The 17,473-nt window shown below is 42.2% G+C and overlaps 1 protein-coding gene across 7 annotated transcripts in view; it reads left to right on the forward strand.

Annotated features, from left to right (window-relative positions):
• The window catches only part of LARGE1 (LARGE xylosyl- and glucuronyltransferase 1), a 498,136-nt gene extending 486,001 nt beyond the window's left edge, over positions 1 to 12,135 (forward strand). For all 7 annotated transcript variants that reach the window (XM_025178894.2, XM_025178889.2, XM_025178890.2 and 4 more), the window contains one exon: positions 1,753 to 12,135. In XM_025178894.2, coding sequence (XP_025034679.1) covers positions 1,753 to 1,950 — 198 coding nt within the window. In that variant the 3' untranslated portion in view covers positions 1,951 to 12,135. The remainder of the gene's footprint in view (positions 1 to 1,752) is intronic.
• The last annotated feature ends 5,338 nt before the right edge of the window (positions 12,136 to 17,473 follow it).

Genomic DNA, 17,473 nt, shown 5'->3' on the forward strand with positions numbered 1-17,473 from the left:
AAGCTGCTGTGGTTAAAGAGGGCTGAGGTAGTCCTCTCCTCCTAGGCCAGCCTGCACACTGAACCCCTCATCCCTAGTGCCACCCCAGAGCAATGATTTAAATGAAGAAAAACAAAAATTGAGTTAAGGACCCAAGCAATGCTGGGTAAACCTTCTAGTGAGACACATTTACAGAGACAATACATTTGTCCTTGTAAACCTGCTAGGAACATTCAATGCCGCTTTGTAGGCTCCTAGATTTGTAAGTGACTTCAGTTGTCATCTCAACCTATGGGAGGCTGTGGGAGGCTCCCAAAAATGACATCTCGTGAAAGGCAGAGTACTCATGCTCCAGAGGTACATCTACATATGTGCTATGTTTGGGCATAGATGTATCATGCTAACTCCTCTTGAACTAGCATTCTAAAAATAGCAGTGTAGCCAGGAAAATACAGGCAATAACTCAACACAGGTGTATGCAGCCACCTGGACTCCTGGGTTCATGTTCTGGTAGCCAGGCTGAGCCACTCCCTAGCTACAATGCTAATATTAACATGCTAGTTCAGGTACATCTGAGGGAGCAGGGAACTACACCTCCCAGCTCAAGTGTAGAAATATCTAGGCAAAGTCCACTGGCTGTGCCTTTCTCCCAAGGCATACAGTTTTTGCAGAGACTAGAACCCATTCCTGCATAGCAACCCCCATTCTAAATAGAAGACCTGCAGAGGAAGAAATAGGTGGTAGTTTAAGTTCACTCTTTGCATGCAAAGGAAATTCTCTGAGTGAAAAGTAAAATCTTCATAAGTTTTAAAACTATTTAATGCTTATTTAATCCACTCTCTTAAGAGTATGGATTAATAAGTCTTTTTTGCATTTAACCTTCAGATTCTCCCGGGAAGGCAGATTGTTCCATATGGATATATATGGAAGACATTGCTGGAATAACTATACCAATACTATATGGCTGTGTCTACATTGGCACCATTTTCCGGAAAAGGGATGCTAATGAGACCAGTCAGAATTGCAAATGCCCCGGGGATTTAAATTTTCCCCGCGGCATTTTCATGAACATGGCTGCCGCTTTTTCCGGCTCGGGGCTTTGCCGGAGAAAAGTGCCTGTCTAGACAGGTATATTTCAGAAAATAAAGCCTTTTCCGGAAGATCCCTTATTCCTACTTAAAATCAGGAATAAGGGATCTTCCGGAAAAGGGTTTATTTTCCGAAAGATACCTGTCTAGACAGGTGCTTTTCTCCGGCAAAGCCCCGAGCCGGAAAAAGCGGCAGCCATGTTCATGAAAATGCCGCGGGGAAAATTTAAATCCCCGGGGCATTTGCAATTCCAACTGGTCTCATTAGCATCCCTTTTCCGGAAAAGGGTGCCAATGTAGACACAGCCTATCAGTAAAGTGTGAACATAGCTTATACTAGCGAAATCTTGCCAGCGTACCTGCATCTGTGCAAGGGGCACAGCTCTGTTAGTTACAAATCACACCTCTACTGACTTCTTACCAACATATCTAGGCTGGCAAAAGTTTGTGGGATAGATCTGGCCTCAGACATCGCTTGAGCACGGATCCTCTGATACTTTGGCTTACTAGTATGTAAACAGTTTTTGAAATGGAAGGTAGGACATTTCCATTTCACATGCGTAGTAAACCAAGGTCTTTCACAGGTGTAGTAATCCACGTAAAAAAAGAAAGGAGGTTGGTTTAGCAAATCCTGTGTATATGTGTATAAAAACTGCCTCTGACTGCTGGTATCTTCCTTTTCCAGGAGTATGAATTCATAGTGCTGCCCAATGCCTATATGATCCATATGCCACATGCTCCCAGCTTCGACATCACCAAATTCCGTTCCAACAAGCAATACCGCATCTGTCTGAAGACCTTGAAGGAGGAGTTCCAACAGGATATGTCACGCCGCTATGGATTTGCAGCCCTCAAATATCTCACGGCAGAGAACAACAGCTAGCACAATGGAGCCTGTTTACGTGAAACAGACACTCAAGGAAGGAGCCACTTAACATTAGGGGCCCAGTCTTTTAACTTGGAACTGAGACACTTTTTGTTTTTATATCATACCCAACAGTTCTAACAGTAGAGATTTGAAGCGACATGTCTTCAGACTGTGCGCATTAGCCACATCCCTTCCACCCCAGCCTGTCAGATTTTCAGCTTTAGCATTCGCAAGGTGTGAATAAGAGAGGCCAGCCATGTGCCCATCATATCACAAACGGTGCAGAATGGAGATGGAAAGGGAATGTTTTCCCTTCACAAACAGTTGAATAAGGACAGATCTCCAGCAAATAGGATTTAATGTTGCTATTTAATAATTCCACGTGCTTTTTATCTGTAAAGGAAGATCTTCGGGTCACTGTCCTGTGAATTTTAAGCCCACATTGATCTAAAAAGGGAACTTTCACCTGTGAACTTTCACATTGCCCCTCTTGAAGGGCAAGCAAAGGTTTGAAATAGCCTTGAAAATGAAGGGGAAGCATACACCATATCCTACTCTAGAGAAGGTGTGCTACAAGCTGAGGCATATCCATGCATCAGTTAGTCATTGATCCTCAAGTTAATTCTGTTTGATCTGCAAACCTTCCCTGCCCCCAGCCATAAAATCCATTCCTTTCCTTTCAAAAGGATATTTTGGCCTTCACTCCACTTTGTCCATCCCACTTCTAGCAGGCCGGTAAAATGGTACCTCTACCAGAATGTGACGGAATCTGCCCGTGTAAGGCCTGTTTTCACCAGAGCAATTCATTCACATGTGTCCCGTGAAATAAATGGCCAAGTTGTAGCTTGGTTACTATTTTAAAGGCAAGAATTGGATTTTATCATGAGATGTATTTTCTGCTGGGGGATATTGACCCGATTCAGTGCACACCCACCTGTGAAGGCTTTGGGCTTTATATGAACCTCTTCCCTGAATAGGGAAATATAAGCATGGCAACTAGAGCTGGGTGGGCTCAATGCTGTTGAGCTGCCTGCTGCAAGCTCTCAAAACCACTTCGTTAAAGGAGTTGATAATAAAAGGAGCAGAACTCTGAGGCATAAACTCCCCATTTGAGGGGGATAAAAGAATGCTTTGGAATTTGAATGTGAGTGTTTGCTTGAATGTGAGGAGGGGGGACACGGTCCAGTTCACCACCTCAGTGTGCATAGCGCTATTGTGGAGAGTGGACAAGAAACCTAACATGCAAAACACACCCACAAAACAAGACACTGGACTCTTTACCATTTCCTTTATTCTTCAGTATTAATGTTGTGTTTACATGGGATGAGGAGATGAAGTTTAATGCACTACCCCTAGCTGGGCTATTACTATTTGCTGGCAGTGTAACTGGAGAAAGCAGAAATGACTAAAGTGAGATGCATGTCCCTCTTCCTCCTCCAGACCACACAGAACTGTACTTAGAGACACCACTATCATTCTAGACAGTGCTCATTATTTTACTCTATTTTCCAGGCATTGGATCATCCTCCCCACCTTACCCTGCTACATCTCGGTTTTCTTTCTCACTTTTTGAGGGGTTTATTTACAGAGACTTCAGTGCAACTTAGCCAGGTGTTTACAGTGCAAATGCTGCTTAATCATTCATACATTTAAGAAAAGAACAGCAAAATTAAAAAGCAACTGCTCTGAGACAAGAAATAAGACTGGGAGGGAAGCTGGATGTAGTTGTTACCCTGCCAACACTCATAGGAGAAAATGTAAGACCCTATTACTGCCTACGTTTCCAAATTGCTTTTCTCCTTTACCTAATGGCTCACCTAAAAACCTGTGAGGAGCTAAGCAAAAATGAAATAAACACTACGCCCTGGCAAAGGCATATTAAGAAAACCACTGTCAGTCTGCCATCCTTTCTCACGCCGAGTAGTGCAATACTCCACTAATTGTCCCAATGATTATTCAACATGAACAAGGGTGGCAGAATCTGTTCCTAAGGGTATGTTTACACTTAAAATGCTGTGGGGTAGACCACAGGTGGTGTTCTTCCATCGTCTTAGGGGTAATCCACCTCCCTGAGAGGCAGTAGCTAGGTGAATGGAAGAATTCTTCTGTTAGCTGAGTACTGTGTATATAGGAACTTAGGTCAGCTTAACAATGCCACTCAGGGGTGTGGATAATTCACATGCTTGACCAACCTAGTTAAACTCACCTAATTTTCTAGTGTAGATTAAGTGTGAAGTGCTCATTTACCTTCTCTAAATTCCTAGCAGGTCCTTCTGTATAGCTAAAACCATTTTATAGCACTAGTAAAGTGCTGGATGTTAATTTCTTCTTTCTTTCACAATGATGCCTGGGGCAGGAGGAACACCATTCTCCTGCAGTGCTAGTTAAGGTTTAGACTGTACCATAAGGACACAACCCATAATAAGGGGAAGTGCATTGTTGTGTCACGCCATTGGCATCCTTAGCCAGTTCTGTCCCTGCTCCCGCTTCTGGTGTTGGTAGGGGGATAGGGACAAGTAGTAATTTGTTGCTGGCCCATAGTGACAGCAAATTATGATACCTTTGGTTTAGGCTCAGATATATTGGCTGGTGTAAAGATGAGCAGCTCAAACTCTTCTAATAGATTAGTCATGGGTTTTCTTTATAGAAGTTGGGCTTGTTTATTTGAATCCTATTCATCAAGGTGTGTCTGATTCTATTTTGTATTATAATTTCCATCAAGTTCCCTGGTACTGAAGTGAGGCTGACTGACTGCTATTTAATTCCCAGGATTCTCCCCAGCATCATTTTAAAAAGTACATGTGCTGACCTCCACTCCTCTGCTACAGTAGCTGATTCTAACGAGAGAATGTATATTTAATGTAAGCAGCTTGGTTACTTAATTTGTTAAAGTCCTTCGGAACGCTCAGATGAATGCCATCTAGACCTGGTGACTTAATGCTCTTTAATTTATAGATTTTTTTTGTGCAGTTTCTTGTCTTTTTTACCTCTAAGTCTATGACGTTTCCTGGAAAGAGAGAATCTTTGGGATAGGTATCTGCACAGATATCCTTTGTGGGGAAGACTGATGCAAAAAAGACATTAAATTCTTGACAGTGTCCTTACAGTTGTTAATTGCTCCATGATGGTCCAGAGATCCTGACCATTATCCCAGGTTTTCTGCTTCTGGCAGATGGAGCAAATTTGTTTTTATACCTATGGCTATTTCCTCTTCACATTCCCTTTGAGCCCTCTTGATTTCCATCTCACATTATATACTGTAGTCCTTTCAACCAAGTTTTGATTTCCCATTTGTCTTCAAACTTACCATTTAATTATACTTTTTATTTTTGTGTCCTCCTCTTTTCTTTCTTTGTTTTGGGGGAATCCATACCATCTGTGAGTCTATGAGCATAAGTATCCTCCAAACTGAGTATAAGGTTTTTAATTTTGATTGAGGACATTTTTGACCTGCCTCTTTTTAAATCTTGCTTTCCAAAGTCAGGTGTCATTATGCTAGTTTTTGATACAATTCCTCCCCCTAGGCTGCTGAACTGAATTGTACTGTAGTCACTATTACTGACTGGGTCAACTATAGCTACTTCTTGAAAACGCTCCTGTGTGAGATTTAGGGTGCAGCCGAGAACAGCTTCTCCTCTGGTGTCTTCTAGAAATAGCAGTCCCAAGAAGCAACCGTTCAAGGTGTTGAGAACTGGGTTCTCCATGCTTTTCGTTCTATGACTTTTGCTCAACTTGTGTGGGTCGTTGAAGTGGTCTATTATTACTGTTTTATTAGGCTTAGTTGCCTCTCTAATCGCCCCATACATGATGTACCTAATATCCTTTTCCTGGTCTGGAGGACAGAAATAGAACCCTACCAACATATTTGTATCCTTCTAATTTGGGGGTTGTCACTGCACATTCTACTCTGTGGACCTCTCCCCTCAGAAATCTTAACTCATAGTGAGCCTCTCCCTTCTCTACATCCTGAATAGTTTATACCAGAGGTGGGCAAAATAAGACCCGTAGGCAGGGTCCACCTAACATTTCTGACCTATGGGGTGCTCAAGAAGCTTGCCTGCCTGCCTGCTGTCATTCCATGCTGTTTCTGGAAGTGGCTGGCTGCTGCTGGCCTGTCTCAGTGTGCCCCTGGCAGGTGTGGAGGCAGCTCTGCTTGCTTTCCTTGCCCCTGGCACCATCCTCACAGTCCCCATTGGTTGGAAACTGGCCAATGGGAGCTGTGGGGACGGTGCTTGCAAGTGAAGGCAGTACATGGAGACCTGCTCCCCATCTTCCCCATAGGGGCATGTAGAGACTTGCCAGCAGCAACTGGCTACTTCTGGCAGTGGCATGGAGCCAGCCTGCCTAAGCCCCTTTGCTGCACTGCCGACTAGGAACTGCCAATGGTAAGCACCTGCCAGCCAGATCTTGCACCTCACACCTTCTCCCACACCCCAGCCCTCTGAATAAGGTCAGAACCCCCTCAAACACCCATGTTTCCCTTCCAGACCCAACACCCTTCACCCTGTTCTGCATCCCAAAATTTGCATCATCCTGGAGTGCCTTCCTGCATGCAAATTCCCTCCCAAACCCTGTACTTCCTCCATTAATATAGTAGAAATGTACAACCAGTGTTGCCTTACCAAAATTTATGGGGTGGTCCCCCTCTGAAAATTATTGCCCACCTCTGGATTTTATATGCAGGTATGGCAGTTCTCCACCGGTTGCTGATATTTCACCATGTTTCAGCAAGTCCTGTTATTTCAAAGTCGTATTCTAAGAGCATGTCTACACAGCAGCACTATTTCAGAATAACTGATGTTATTCTGAAATAACATAGTGCGTGTCTACACTGCCAGCCTTTATTTTGAAATAATGTTGAGCTGGAGGACTTACTCCGACTCCTGCAACCCTCATTTTATGAGGAGTAAAGGAAGTCAAAGGAAGTGTGTCCTTCCTTTGACTTCCTGCTGTGTAGATGGCGCCAAAAGCTGAATTAAGCTATTTCGACTTAAGCAACACAATTGACATAGCTCAGTTTGCATTGTTTAATTCTACTTTAGCCCTTTTGTGTAGATGTACCCATACTCTCTTATTTTTTCTGCAAGCTTCTCACATTGGTATGGAGACATTTCTAGTTTCTATTTCTGCCTGTGCACTTATTTTTACTACATTCCTTAGTCTCTCACTCTGGTACTTTTCTGAAATGTACCTCTGTAATCTCGGCTTGTCCCTTCTCCAGTTTGGCTGTAATTGCCCTTCTATCCTTTACTGGATAAAGATATATCTTTGTATTAGCGGCAACCCTAGCAGCTGTCTTTGTCCAGCCTGACTCATCCTTGATACCTGTAGGATTTCCTTCAGCTCCTACTTTAACTAATCCCCCCAAACCTTGCCAGCTGTACGTGCCAGCAGTCTGGCTCCACTTAGAATATGTGATTTTTTTTCCCCCCAAGTGGGACTTAAAATCATCACCTGGTACTCCCTGGTGTGAAAGAATTTGCAGTTGTGCCTCCACTTCTACCATCCATGTTAGAAGGGAAGACTCTGGATGTGTTCAGATCATTTTTAAAGCACAGATTATTTACTTAATGGACTGTCATGGCTCCTCTTGTGGTTTATATTTAAATTACAGTCATCATAATGACAATGGCGTGAATGGCATCACCGCTTAATATTAACTGCAGTCTAGTTTATTGCAATATGGTAAGCTTGGTATTCGAAGGAGAAGCACAATAATTTAATCAGGGATATACAACATCTATTTCTCTACACAGGTGAAAATAAGGCTTTAACAGAACCGAGTGATCCATTTTCTAAATGCCCTGTACAAACACACAACAAGTGCTTTTCTGTTAGTTACAACAGTCAGTTTTGTAATTAAATATAAAAATATTTTTTAATATTCTTATTTTTACATGACTGTTTATTCGAATTTTACTCTAAACTTCCAGCTGGAAGATGATGTGATCTCCAGATTGTGCCACTTCCCATGTTACTGTGGTCTGCCTAATGGCCACCATCTTTTTTTCTTAGCTGAGGAAGACTGGGCAGGACTTCCTTGAGCTGTTGCCTTTTAATCAGTATAAATATTAGTTTTAGGCATACCATTAGGGATACTTGTTACATTTCTGTGGGTCCATCAATAGACACAACCATTCAGCAGGTGGAATGGGGCTCAATAGCTATGAAGGGAAAGGAGTACCACTGGGTTCAACTATTGGGAGTGCAGAAAAGGAGGGAAGAGTCTTTGGTATGCATTTGCTCCTAAAGTTAAAAACCCGCAAAGCATTTTTAATCAAGTTTCTGCATCTCTGATCAACCAAACTAGACCAAATGGGTCACCCATATGCAATGAAAAGAAATTAGCCAGCATTTCCACTCTGGGACTGAAGATGCTGAAATATCATTGAGATGTAAGTATTCTATTTTTTTTAATGTTACTGGCCTGTGCAGTTAGAGTAAGGATAGACGTTTTAAATGCTTTACTGAATCAGTCCCTAATTGAAGATTTTTTTCAAATTAACATTATAGGTAGTCAGTGTATCAAAGTGTGAAAAGAAACGACAGGCCTCGTTCAGCCATTGCTGTTTGAGAAAATGCTTATAGTCATGGATCTAAAACACCCCAACATCCACAGTCACTTCTCAAAAGCAGAAACAGGATGCTCATTAATGTCAAAAGGAATTTATTGTATGTGCCAGTGAACTAGGCACAATATTAATTCCCTGGACACTGTGTGTACATGCTCAACTGTAGTTGCTATGGGCTGTATACAAAATTGGAAATTAGAACAAGACATTTATTCATATGATGGACTATAGATATCAGTCATTTTTCCCCAGAAGCATTTATAGTTCCAGCAGTGGAACTCTTAGCCTAATTATCAAGTAAATATGCAGAGTTTATAAACCCCAGATTAGAATATTATATCTTTTCTGTCATCCTGTACTGAAGTATCCTTGATTGATTTATTTTCCCCAATTAATTACTGCTTCAATAAGGGAATAATGTCCTCCTCCTTTTGACTCCTATACTAACAAGAAACCATTGTGCAGTGCAGAAAGGCAATATTTGTGTCTAATAGTCTATTAGCATTAAGGGTTTAAATCCAAAGAAAAGAAATGGTTTGTGACTCAGGCTTAAACTCTGGTTGGACATACAATCTTTACCCTCTGCTAGTTATCCTTCCAAATTACAGAGGTCTCTAAACAGGTAGAGACCAAAGAGTTCAAAACAAACCATGGCAAAGCCCCCTAGCTACTACAGCAACATTATCATATAATCAGTGCATGTATATATTTTTCCATACAAAGAGCTACATTAAAAGAATTCTGTAAAGTGAAGCACTCAAAAATTTAAAAGATTCCCAAATTAAAGGTGCTTGTGCAATCTTAATCTGACCCCTTGTGGCCAGTCTTTAGGTACATGATCACGTGATATTTTTTCTCAGACAACCCCAGCTTCTTTTAGTGCACAAGATGGACAGAACTCACGGAACATGGCCGCTGTTGAGATGGTTTTTTTGTTTTGGGGGGGATTTTTTGTCCAATATTTTAGTCTCCTTGACTCTGAGCAAAACCAGGCTTCCTTTTTCAAAGGGTAGGTTTAAACTTGGTCTTGAAAACCCTTTGGAGAAAATCAATCAAATCCTGTGCATTAAGCTTTCCCTGTAGAATGCTCAGGGTTCCAATTCCATATGCTTGTCTCATGTGTAAGGCCCTTTGTAGTCAGTGGAAGTTACACACATGGAGTGCTTATGTTATTGGACACTAAACATGTGAATTCTATCATGCAGTAAATGATGGCCTGTCTAATTTTTTAACAAGAGCCAAAATACAGGAAAAACTTGGTGGGTGAAAACATCTGTTCTCTTACCTCTGAAGACCAAGATTCAAACTGTGAACATTAGTTTTGAGGTTTGTCTAGGATCTTTTCTTATTAACCACTCGACCACTCCCCCTCCCTATTGAGGTCATGGTAGAATTTCTGGAGTTTAGCTTTGAGATTAAACCAACCTTAGCTCAAAGATTCATGTTTGTTAGTTCTGCTGATGCCAGAGGCATTCCACTGGTGCTTGTGAGCAAAGGAGAAACACCAGAGGAACAGAACACATGATAATGTCAGCCAACAGGACAGGCATTCTTTCAAAATTCTGCTCATCTGAAGTCAACAGCTAGTTGGTTAGTTAATGACTGAAGCAAAGCCAGTTCTCTGAAAGCTGCTTTTGCTGATTTTTTTTAGGTGCATTTATTGCTACATCAGCTCTCTTGCATTGCTCTAAAACCGACTGAAATCTAAAAAAGACAAGTTAAAAAGCAACCTAACCTGATTGTTCCTCTGGCTACTCATCCAGACTAAACAAAAACAACCCACAAGTAGGCAGCAGCATATCAAGGTATTTTGTTTTTTGTAGATGATCCTAGTGAGTTGTAGGTATAATTTTGGTAGACTTTTCTGTGCTTCACTACCACTCAGAGTTCTTCAAGGAGTGACAGACCCCTGTTATGTTTTAGGCATTACTGGGGACTAACCACTGCGCAGATGTAGATAGGCATACCCTACCCAGCACTTACCACTTACAGGATGCAGAAAAATCCAAATGGTGCATCTATTCAATGGTAAGGCACAACAGTATCTAGGACCTGTATTACAGAGCAGGTCAGACTAGATGCCCAATATGGTCTTTTCGGGCTTTAAGATTTACAAATCCTGCTGAATTAGTTCACACTGAAGTGTTTTGGCAGAGTTTGTATCCTTTGCTTTTAAATTTTGGGTTTGTTCAAAATAAAGCAAAGTAAAACTGAGTTTTGTTAACATTCATGAGTAGCAGATAGATTTTCCAACAGTTTGTGTGCTCATGGGGATTCATCCAGGCCAGCAGATCTAACATACAACCAACTGTCAGAAAATTTAAGGAACCATAGAACTCAGACCTTTTTATTTTAAAAAAGAGTGCTTATAGAGAAAGCGAGCAAAAAAAGTTCCGTTTGAGTCTGTTGTCTGGCCCCAAAAATAGTTCAGATTAAAAAACTGCTGGTTTCATTTCCACATTCATATATGAAAGAAGCAGACTTCAAAGACTTTGTGAAATGTCGCAAAAGGTTTGCACAGCTCTCGTCCGTACCCATCACACTGGGAAGTTTTCAGGACATTGTGTGAAGCTGGAGACTCGAATTGTGGGTCATTGAGATCCTCCAAGAAACAGCTCAATAAAAGGGATAAGTTTCCCTGTTGCCTGGAGTATTGGGCTTGACCTTTGAGACTTCACAGGTTCTGTTCCTGTCTTAGTAGTTTCTCTGGCTCTACATATGAAAGAACATAGGTTCATGATATTCCATATGGTAAGTCCTTTACTAAAGATACACCCTAATGGTACCTTTTATGAAAAGCAATCAGGTGCTCTTCCACTTTTAGACTTCTGTCTTTCTACACAGCCTTCTCTTTATACTGTGGGTCTGGCAGCTTTTAGATAAGTCCCAAACTTCAGAGGAAGTTGAATGCTTGGAAGCCCCAAGGCTGGAGTCCTATGTTTTGTTTATTTTTAACATGTTCCTAAAGCAAACACCACTCATGGAGGGGGGAGTTTTTTGTCGGCAAAAGTGCCAACAAACAGCATTTACACTGCTGAGTAGTGTAGACAAAGCCTTACTCAAAGGTCATTAACACCATGAACAACTGCAAACATACATATAAGGACATTGAGCACTCAACATTTCCCCTAATTCATGGGTCCTATGTTAGCATGGAAGTGAAATTTGTAGAGGGCTTGATCCCCATGAGACTTTTACATCCAGTCCATCACACCTTTTACCTGTGCTTCACCTTTCCCTCCATTTATCACTGGCCATGTTGCCCCTCTCTCCCATGACTTTGTCAGATATTTTAAAGATAGTACAGTATCTTCTCAAAGCCTGGTGGACTGTATATGCTTATTGTGCAGAGTCCACTTTTTCCTTACAAACTTCTGGGGTTGGGGGGAGCTTTAAAGAAAACAAAAACTCAGTGTCAGGAAGAGAAGGATCATGCCCTTCATGGAGCAAAATGTTAATAGCCCCAGAGGAAGAGGAGATGCCTGAAGATGTATATAATCTTGTACCTACCAATCCTGCATCTGACGTTACCGACCATTGGGTATGAGATGCTAATGATGATTCCCATGCCTAGCTTTAGCTAAATCAATGGCCTTGGAAGATCTGAAAAGAGTCGTTTTATTTTTTTCCATTCACACAGCCAGCTGATTTGCCCCTATAAAGCAATCCTATGGTAACAGATATAGAAATGGACCACATGGACCACACACCATGTAAAAAACTTACATAAATATCCACTTCCATGCTTGCTGCAAGTTGTTGCAGGTGCAGGTTTTCCATTTAGCTGATATTCACAGAAGAGGGGTTCACAACCTGAAGAAAATTAGCGTGTGCTGAGTGCATTAAAGAAGCAATGGACCATGGGCCCTATTTTTCTAATAAGTCTGTAAGTTTAAGGTGCATCAGTTTTTTAAGTGTTCCAACTTGAGCTACCAACAGCTGGGATTCTCAGAGGTGCTGAGCAACCATCACTGTTTTTTACTCCATTTGGAGTTGACGGTGCCGAGCTCCTCTGGAAATAAGTCCCAAGTGTTGCAAGTTGGGCATCAAAAGCCTGTGGACAGTTTTGCAAATATTAGCCTAAGTGACTAAGAGCGAGTGAGTTGACCAGCCATGGGAGCAGTAGCATGTGCGCTTTGGAAATCAAGGGCACTGTGATGCACACGGTATGCGAATAGACAAGAAAACGTTGCTGTAGAGAACAAAGTGATAAAGACCTTAGAATTATAGTTGAAGCAAAATATTACACAAGGCAATGTGCCTAATGAGATGCAAATGTCATGGCGCCTTGCTACGACTGTATGGTTTTGCAGAGGTCAGGAGCAGCATATGCAATATCTGTCAGCACTCTTCTAATGACACACGAAAGGAATCCATATGAAAGGAAAAACGACATTTCTCCCCACCAAAGAGGGCTTGATTTGAACCTTGTTCCTTTTTGCCATAACACAGGTATATTTACATTCTTCAGAGGGAAGAGTGGAATTTCATAACCTTTACGGTGAGCGCTGCATAAAGGGATGCTTGTCGTTTCTTTGCAAGACATATCACGTGGAAGTATTTGAATTTTAAAATCATGTTCCTGTCTGTGCATTATCCTATTGGAAGGCCTCCTGTGTGAATTAATAGAGAACCGTTCAGTTTCTCTCCCACCGGGGGGAGTGGACCTTAAGCTACATTTCAAGACAGAAAAAGAAAATCCATCCATTTTGTTTTACAAGCAACTCGAACAGAAGTGCTCCCTAGAGGTGTGGCCTCTGCATTGCCATTTCCAACCACCTCATCCCTCTGGGGTTTTTAGATGGAGACAACTGGCATTTAACACAAAACACTTAGTTTACATGTATGCTTCGGTCTGTGTGTAAGTTTTCTAGGTGATAATTTTATTGGGAAAATGCTGTTTAGATTGTGCAAAATAAATGGCTTGTAAATATAAAAAAACAACAAACGAAAGTTTAATTTTCAGTTGTGCAATAAAATTGTGCAATAATCCTCTCGGTTCCTTTCCACTGATTTCTGACTTGCTGCATAGTTGAGTTGGTTTGAGTCACCTAACAGCAGTGTTTCTCTGTATGGCCTGAAAGAGAGAATCTTTTTTTCCTGTGAATTTGTGTGGGTTTTTTCCCATTCATATTATTCTTTGTTCATCCTGGCCCCACTCCAAAAAAGCACTTAAGCACATAAGTAGCACCTCTGGGCAGTGACACTGAAGTTAAACATGTGCTTAAGGGCTTTGCAGAATCTGTGCCCTCCTTCTGGTTCTTTCTTTTATGGCCGTCCCCTTGCATCCCTCAGCAGTGCACACACACTAGGGAGCGGTAGTCAGCTCATACAGATGAGTACAGTGATCAGCAGCTGGTTGCAGTGCGATGGAAGCCAGATCTACTTCAGAGAGACAGGCTGGACTGGCAGAACACTGGCTGATGCAGATTTTGTTACCTGCCATGGGCAAAAGCAAGTCCAGTGTTAATCAGAAATCTCTTCTAGCAACACAATGCTCTTCTAGCAATGCTGTGTAAGCACCAACAGGCTGGTTGTTTCCTATAATTGACACCCTCCACCCCACATTGTTCGATTTCCCTGCTGTTACAGTCTCACTTCTGGCTGGAGATGCTGTCTGTAGAAGATGGGTAGCGGCTATGTCTATAGGAGAACCAGTTCTGCTATGCCAACACCACGCAGGAGGCCAAGAGCCTTCATACTCAAGAACTATAGGAACTACGATGCCCAAAAAGGAGCAAGGGTGAGAGAGGGAGGACGGTTCAGCTGCTGCTGACCCCTGTGCATTTTCCTGAACCTAACATTCCAGTGCCACAGCAAGACTGAAAGAAGCTTGTAAAAATGGCTCTTCTCCTGGGATGTTATAAAGGGGTGTATGTTCAGTAAGGGCACTCTAAGAATGGAGGCCAGAAAAAGAAACTTATAGAACAGTTTATTTACCGAAGATTAAATGTCACACAAACTGGACCAAAACCAAGTGGAAGTCCAGAGGCCTGCCTGGAATTTATTTAGGAGTTTAAAGAATTATTTCCGTGTTAAACTAAAACTTGTTCCTTAGTTTCATTTCACGAGGGCTAAGGGATCTTTCGATAAAAGCTTTATTTTTCAAAAGATCAGCCTCTAGACTGCTGCTTTTCTCCGACAAAGCTCCATACCATAAAAAAGCAGCGGCTATTTTTATGCTAATGAAGGGGATATTTAAATCCCTGCTTCATTAGCAATTTCGATGTGCCTAATTTACATCTTTCTGTCAGCAGAGAGGTATAGTCTAGACACGCCCTCTGAGACTGTGTGCACCCGCTATAGCAGGAGTGGGCAAATTCTGGCCCTATCCAGTCTGCAGGGTTAGTCCCTAATGGGCCCCCAAACCCTGCAGGTTGCTGGGGGCGCGGGAGGAGGGAGTTATTGCCCACCCCTGCACTACAGCTTGGTACAGAAGGCATGTTAGCTAAGGATTAATAATAATAGGTCTTGTCCTGTCCCTCTGGAATCTGTTTTTACCTGGCACTGAAATTACAGCACAGCACATCTCCCCTGGGCTAGACACCATAACATAAGTAAAAAGCATTCTAAATATAATGCACTATGCTTATTTCCTATTAGCTACTTTCTTATTCTGCTTACATAACATCTTAATCACACTTATAGGCATACACTCAAATAGATTCCATTATCTGATTAACACCTTCTGTGAGCTGATTGGGTCTATTTTCTGGTAGTTAGCAACCAGCAATTTACCTTGCTGGTGAAAGAAGCCTGTTTGTGAGCACTGTTTTCCCAATAGATCTTTGTTAGTTGCACAAACCTGGATGAAGTCTATTCCTTATTTGATACTTGTCTCAACAGCATTCGGCAACATATGTGACTAAAACGTTGCAGGCTGGGTTTTTCCATTTCACCTTGGGCCTGTCAATAAAGCACTAGGGAGCCTAGGGTTAGTTTGACAAACAGAGGTTAGCCACCTCCACACCCTCCTAACCCTTCTTTTTGGACCCCTTAACAATGCTTTATGGCACATACATAGCAGCATTCACCTTAGCATTCAAGCTACTAGCTAATAAATAGACCAAGGGTGGACAAATACCAGCCTTCAGTCTGGATCCAGTCTGCCAGGGTTACCTCCTGGCAGACCCCCACCACTACATTTACCTGCACGGCCACAGGTACCAGTGTCACAGATCCCACTGGTTGTGGATTGCCGTTCCTGGCCAATAGGAGCTGTGGCAAGTGGTATCCCGGTACACACTGCTTCCTGACACTCCCATTTTCTGGCAACAGCAATCCACAGCCAATAGGAGTTGTGATCACTGGTACCTATGGCTATGCAGATAAATATAGTGGTGGCAGCCTGCCAGAGGCTAACCCTGGTGAACCACTGCTGTGTTGTTGGCCACCACTGGAATAGACACATAAGGACAGGAAAGTGCATCTGTTCCGCTTCACCTCAGGCCACGTTTTTCAAATGAAGGTCTGAATGTGCTGTCTTTATACTGGCTGACAATGTCTCTGAAAGGGCTACAGGATCAGCTGTAAAATCCATAAGAGAGGATTTTATGCCATCCAAACTTGCCTCTCACATTTCTGCTCACCGAGATTTCCACAAGCCTATTTGTCTACCACTTTTCCTGACTTCTATTATTCCACAAGAGTACATCCTCGACCATCCTCTAGAAAGCCCACTCTACAAAGAACTCCTGCATGAAAACCTTGGGACCAGCAGGTCTTCCATGCAGACAATGGAGCTACTGCCACTCAGCACTTCTGCCTAAACATCCATGTAGGAGCCTAGCTTTAGGAACCTATTTTTGAAAATGTTGGTCAAATATTTTACATAGCCAAGGGCACAGTGTAGCTTCCTTCAGAGCAGGAGGTCCATTGGAGGGAAAAACAATGCCCTCCACAGCTCTGCCCACTCATGACGTCAATATAAAATACCATTACCAGCAGACTAGGATGGTCACAATTCTTGCATGCTTTGAATGAAATAGGTAATTCTGAATATTTAAATTGCCATAATTAGATTTGGGGTTAACACCATGCTAAGCTGAATGGATGCAGTTCCCACCTCTCAGAACTACAGTTTCTGGCTCTGCAGACATCACTACTTTGATTACATTGGGTTTTCACGTTTAAGATTACTTTTGCAAATCTAAGGGCTAAAGGGTTTTTTTCTTTAAGTCTAAATTCTGGGGCACAAGATGGCAGCCACCAGGAAAGAGTACCAGCCTTTGCCCCCATGCAAATTGCCTCAATTCAACCACTGTTTTAGAGCATACTAAAAGGCATTTTAAATCTGACTTTTTCTTCTTCCTAGACCTCACAGAAAGCTATCACGAAGTAGCTGCACTGTGCCACCCTTCCTACAGCAAGGCCTTCATTTCTTCTTTCAAAAAAGGTGCTCACAAATACTTTTTTGTGAGAATTGCCCAATCATGGTACCGTCTAAAAGTAGCCAACCAACTGTGCCCTCTGTTGTCCTTAGTGGGGATCTCAAAATACACACTAGCTAGAGTAACACAAGTCCTTATTCTCTTCTCAATGGATGAGATATTATTACAGATGAGAGTCTTCATAAGACAGGATGGAGGAAAACAAACAACTTTTGTTTACTCAGCTCCATTCATGCCACATCTCACTGACTGTAAAATAATTCAGAGCATATTTGTAACTTAAACAATCCATAGTGAAAGCTTATATGAACCATAGGGAGAGTGTGACAAACTGAGAAATGCCAAAAAAAAAAAAAAAAATCAGACCATATGATACTGTACAGTAAAACTCCAATTGTCCGGCATCCAGTGATCTGGCACTTCCGATAGTCCGGCACTAACAGAAACTCAGAAGTGCTCCGGCCAGCAGGACAATTGGAGCAGCTCCACGCCGCTTTCCCAAGTCCGCTGCTGCCACTGCTGAAAGTGACCAGTGGCAGACTTGGGGAAGAGGCACAGAGCAGAGCAGCTGCTCTG

The sequence above is a fragment of the Pelodiscus sinensis genome, chromosome 1 (genome assembly GCF_049634645.1).
Source record: "Pelodiscus sinensis isolate JC-2024 chromosome 1, ASM4963464v1, whole genome shotgun sequence".
Classification (NCBI taxonomy): Eukaryota; Metazoa; Chordata; order Testudines; family Trionychidae; genus Pelodiscus; species Pelodiscus sinensis.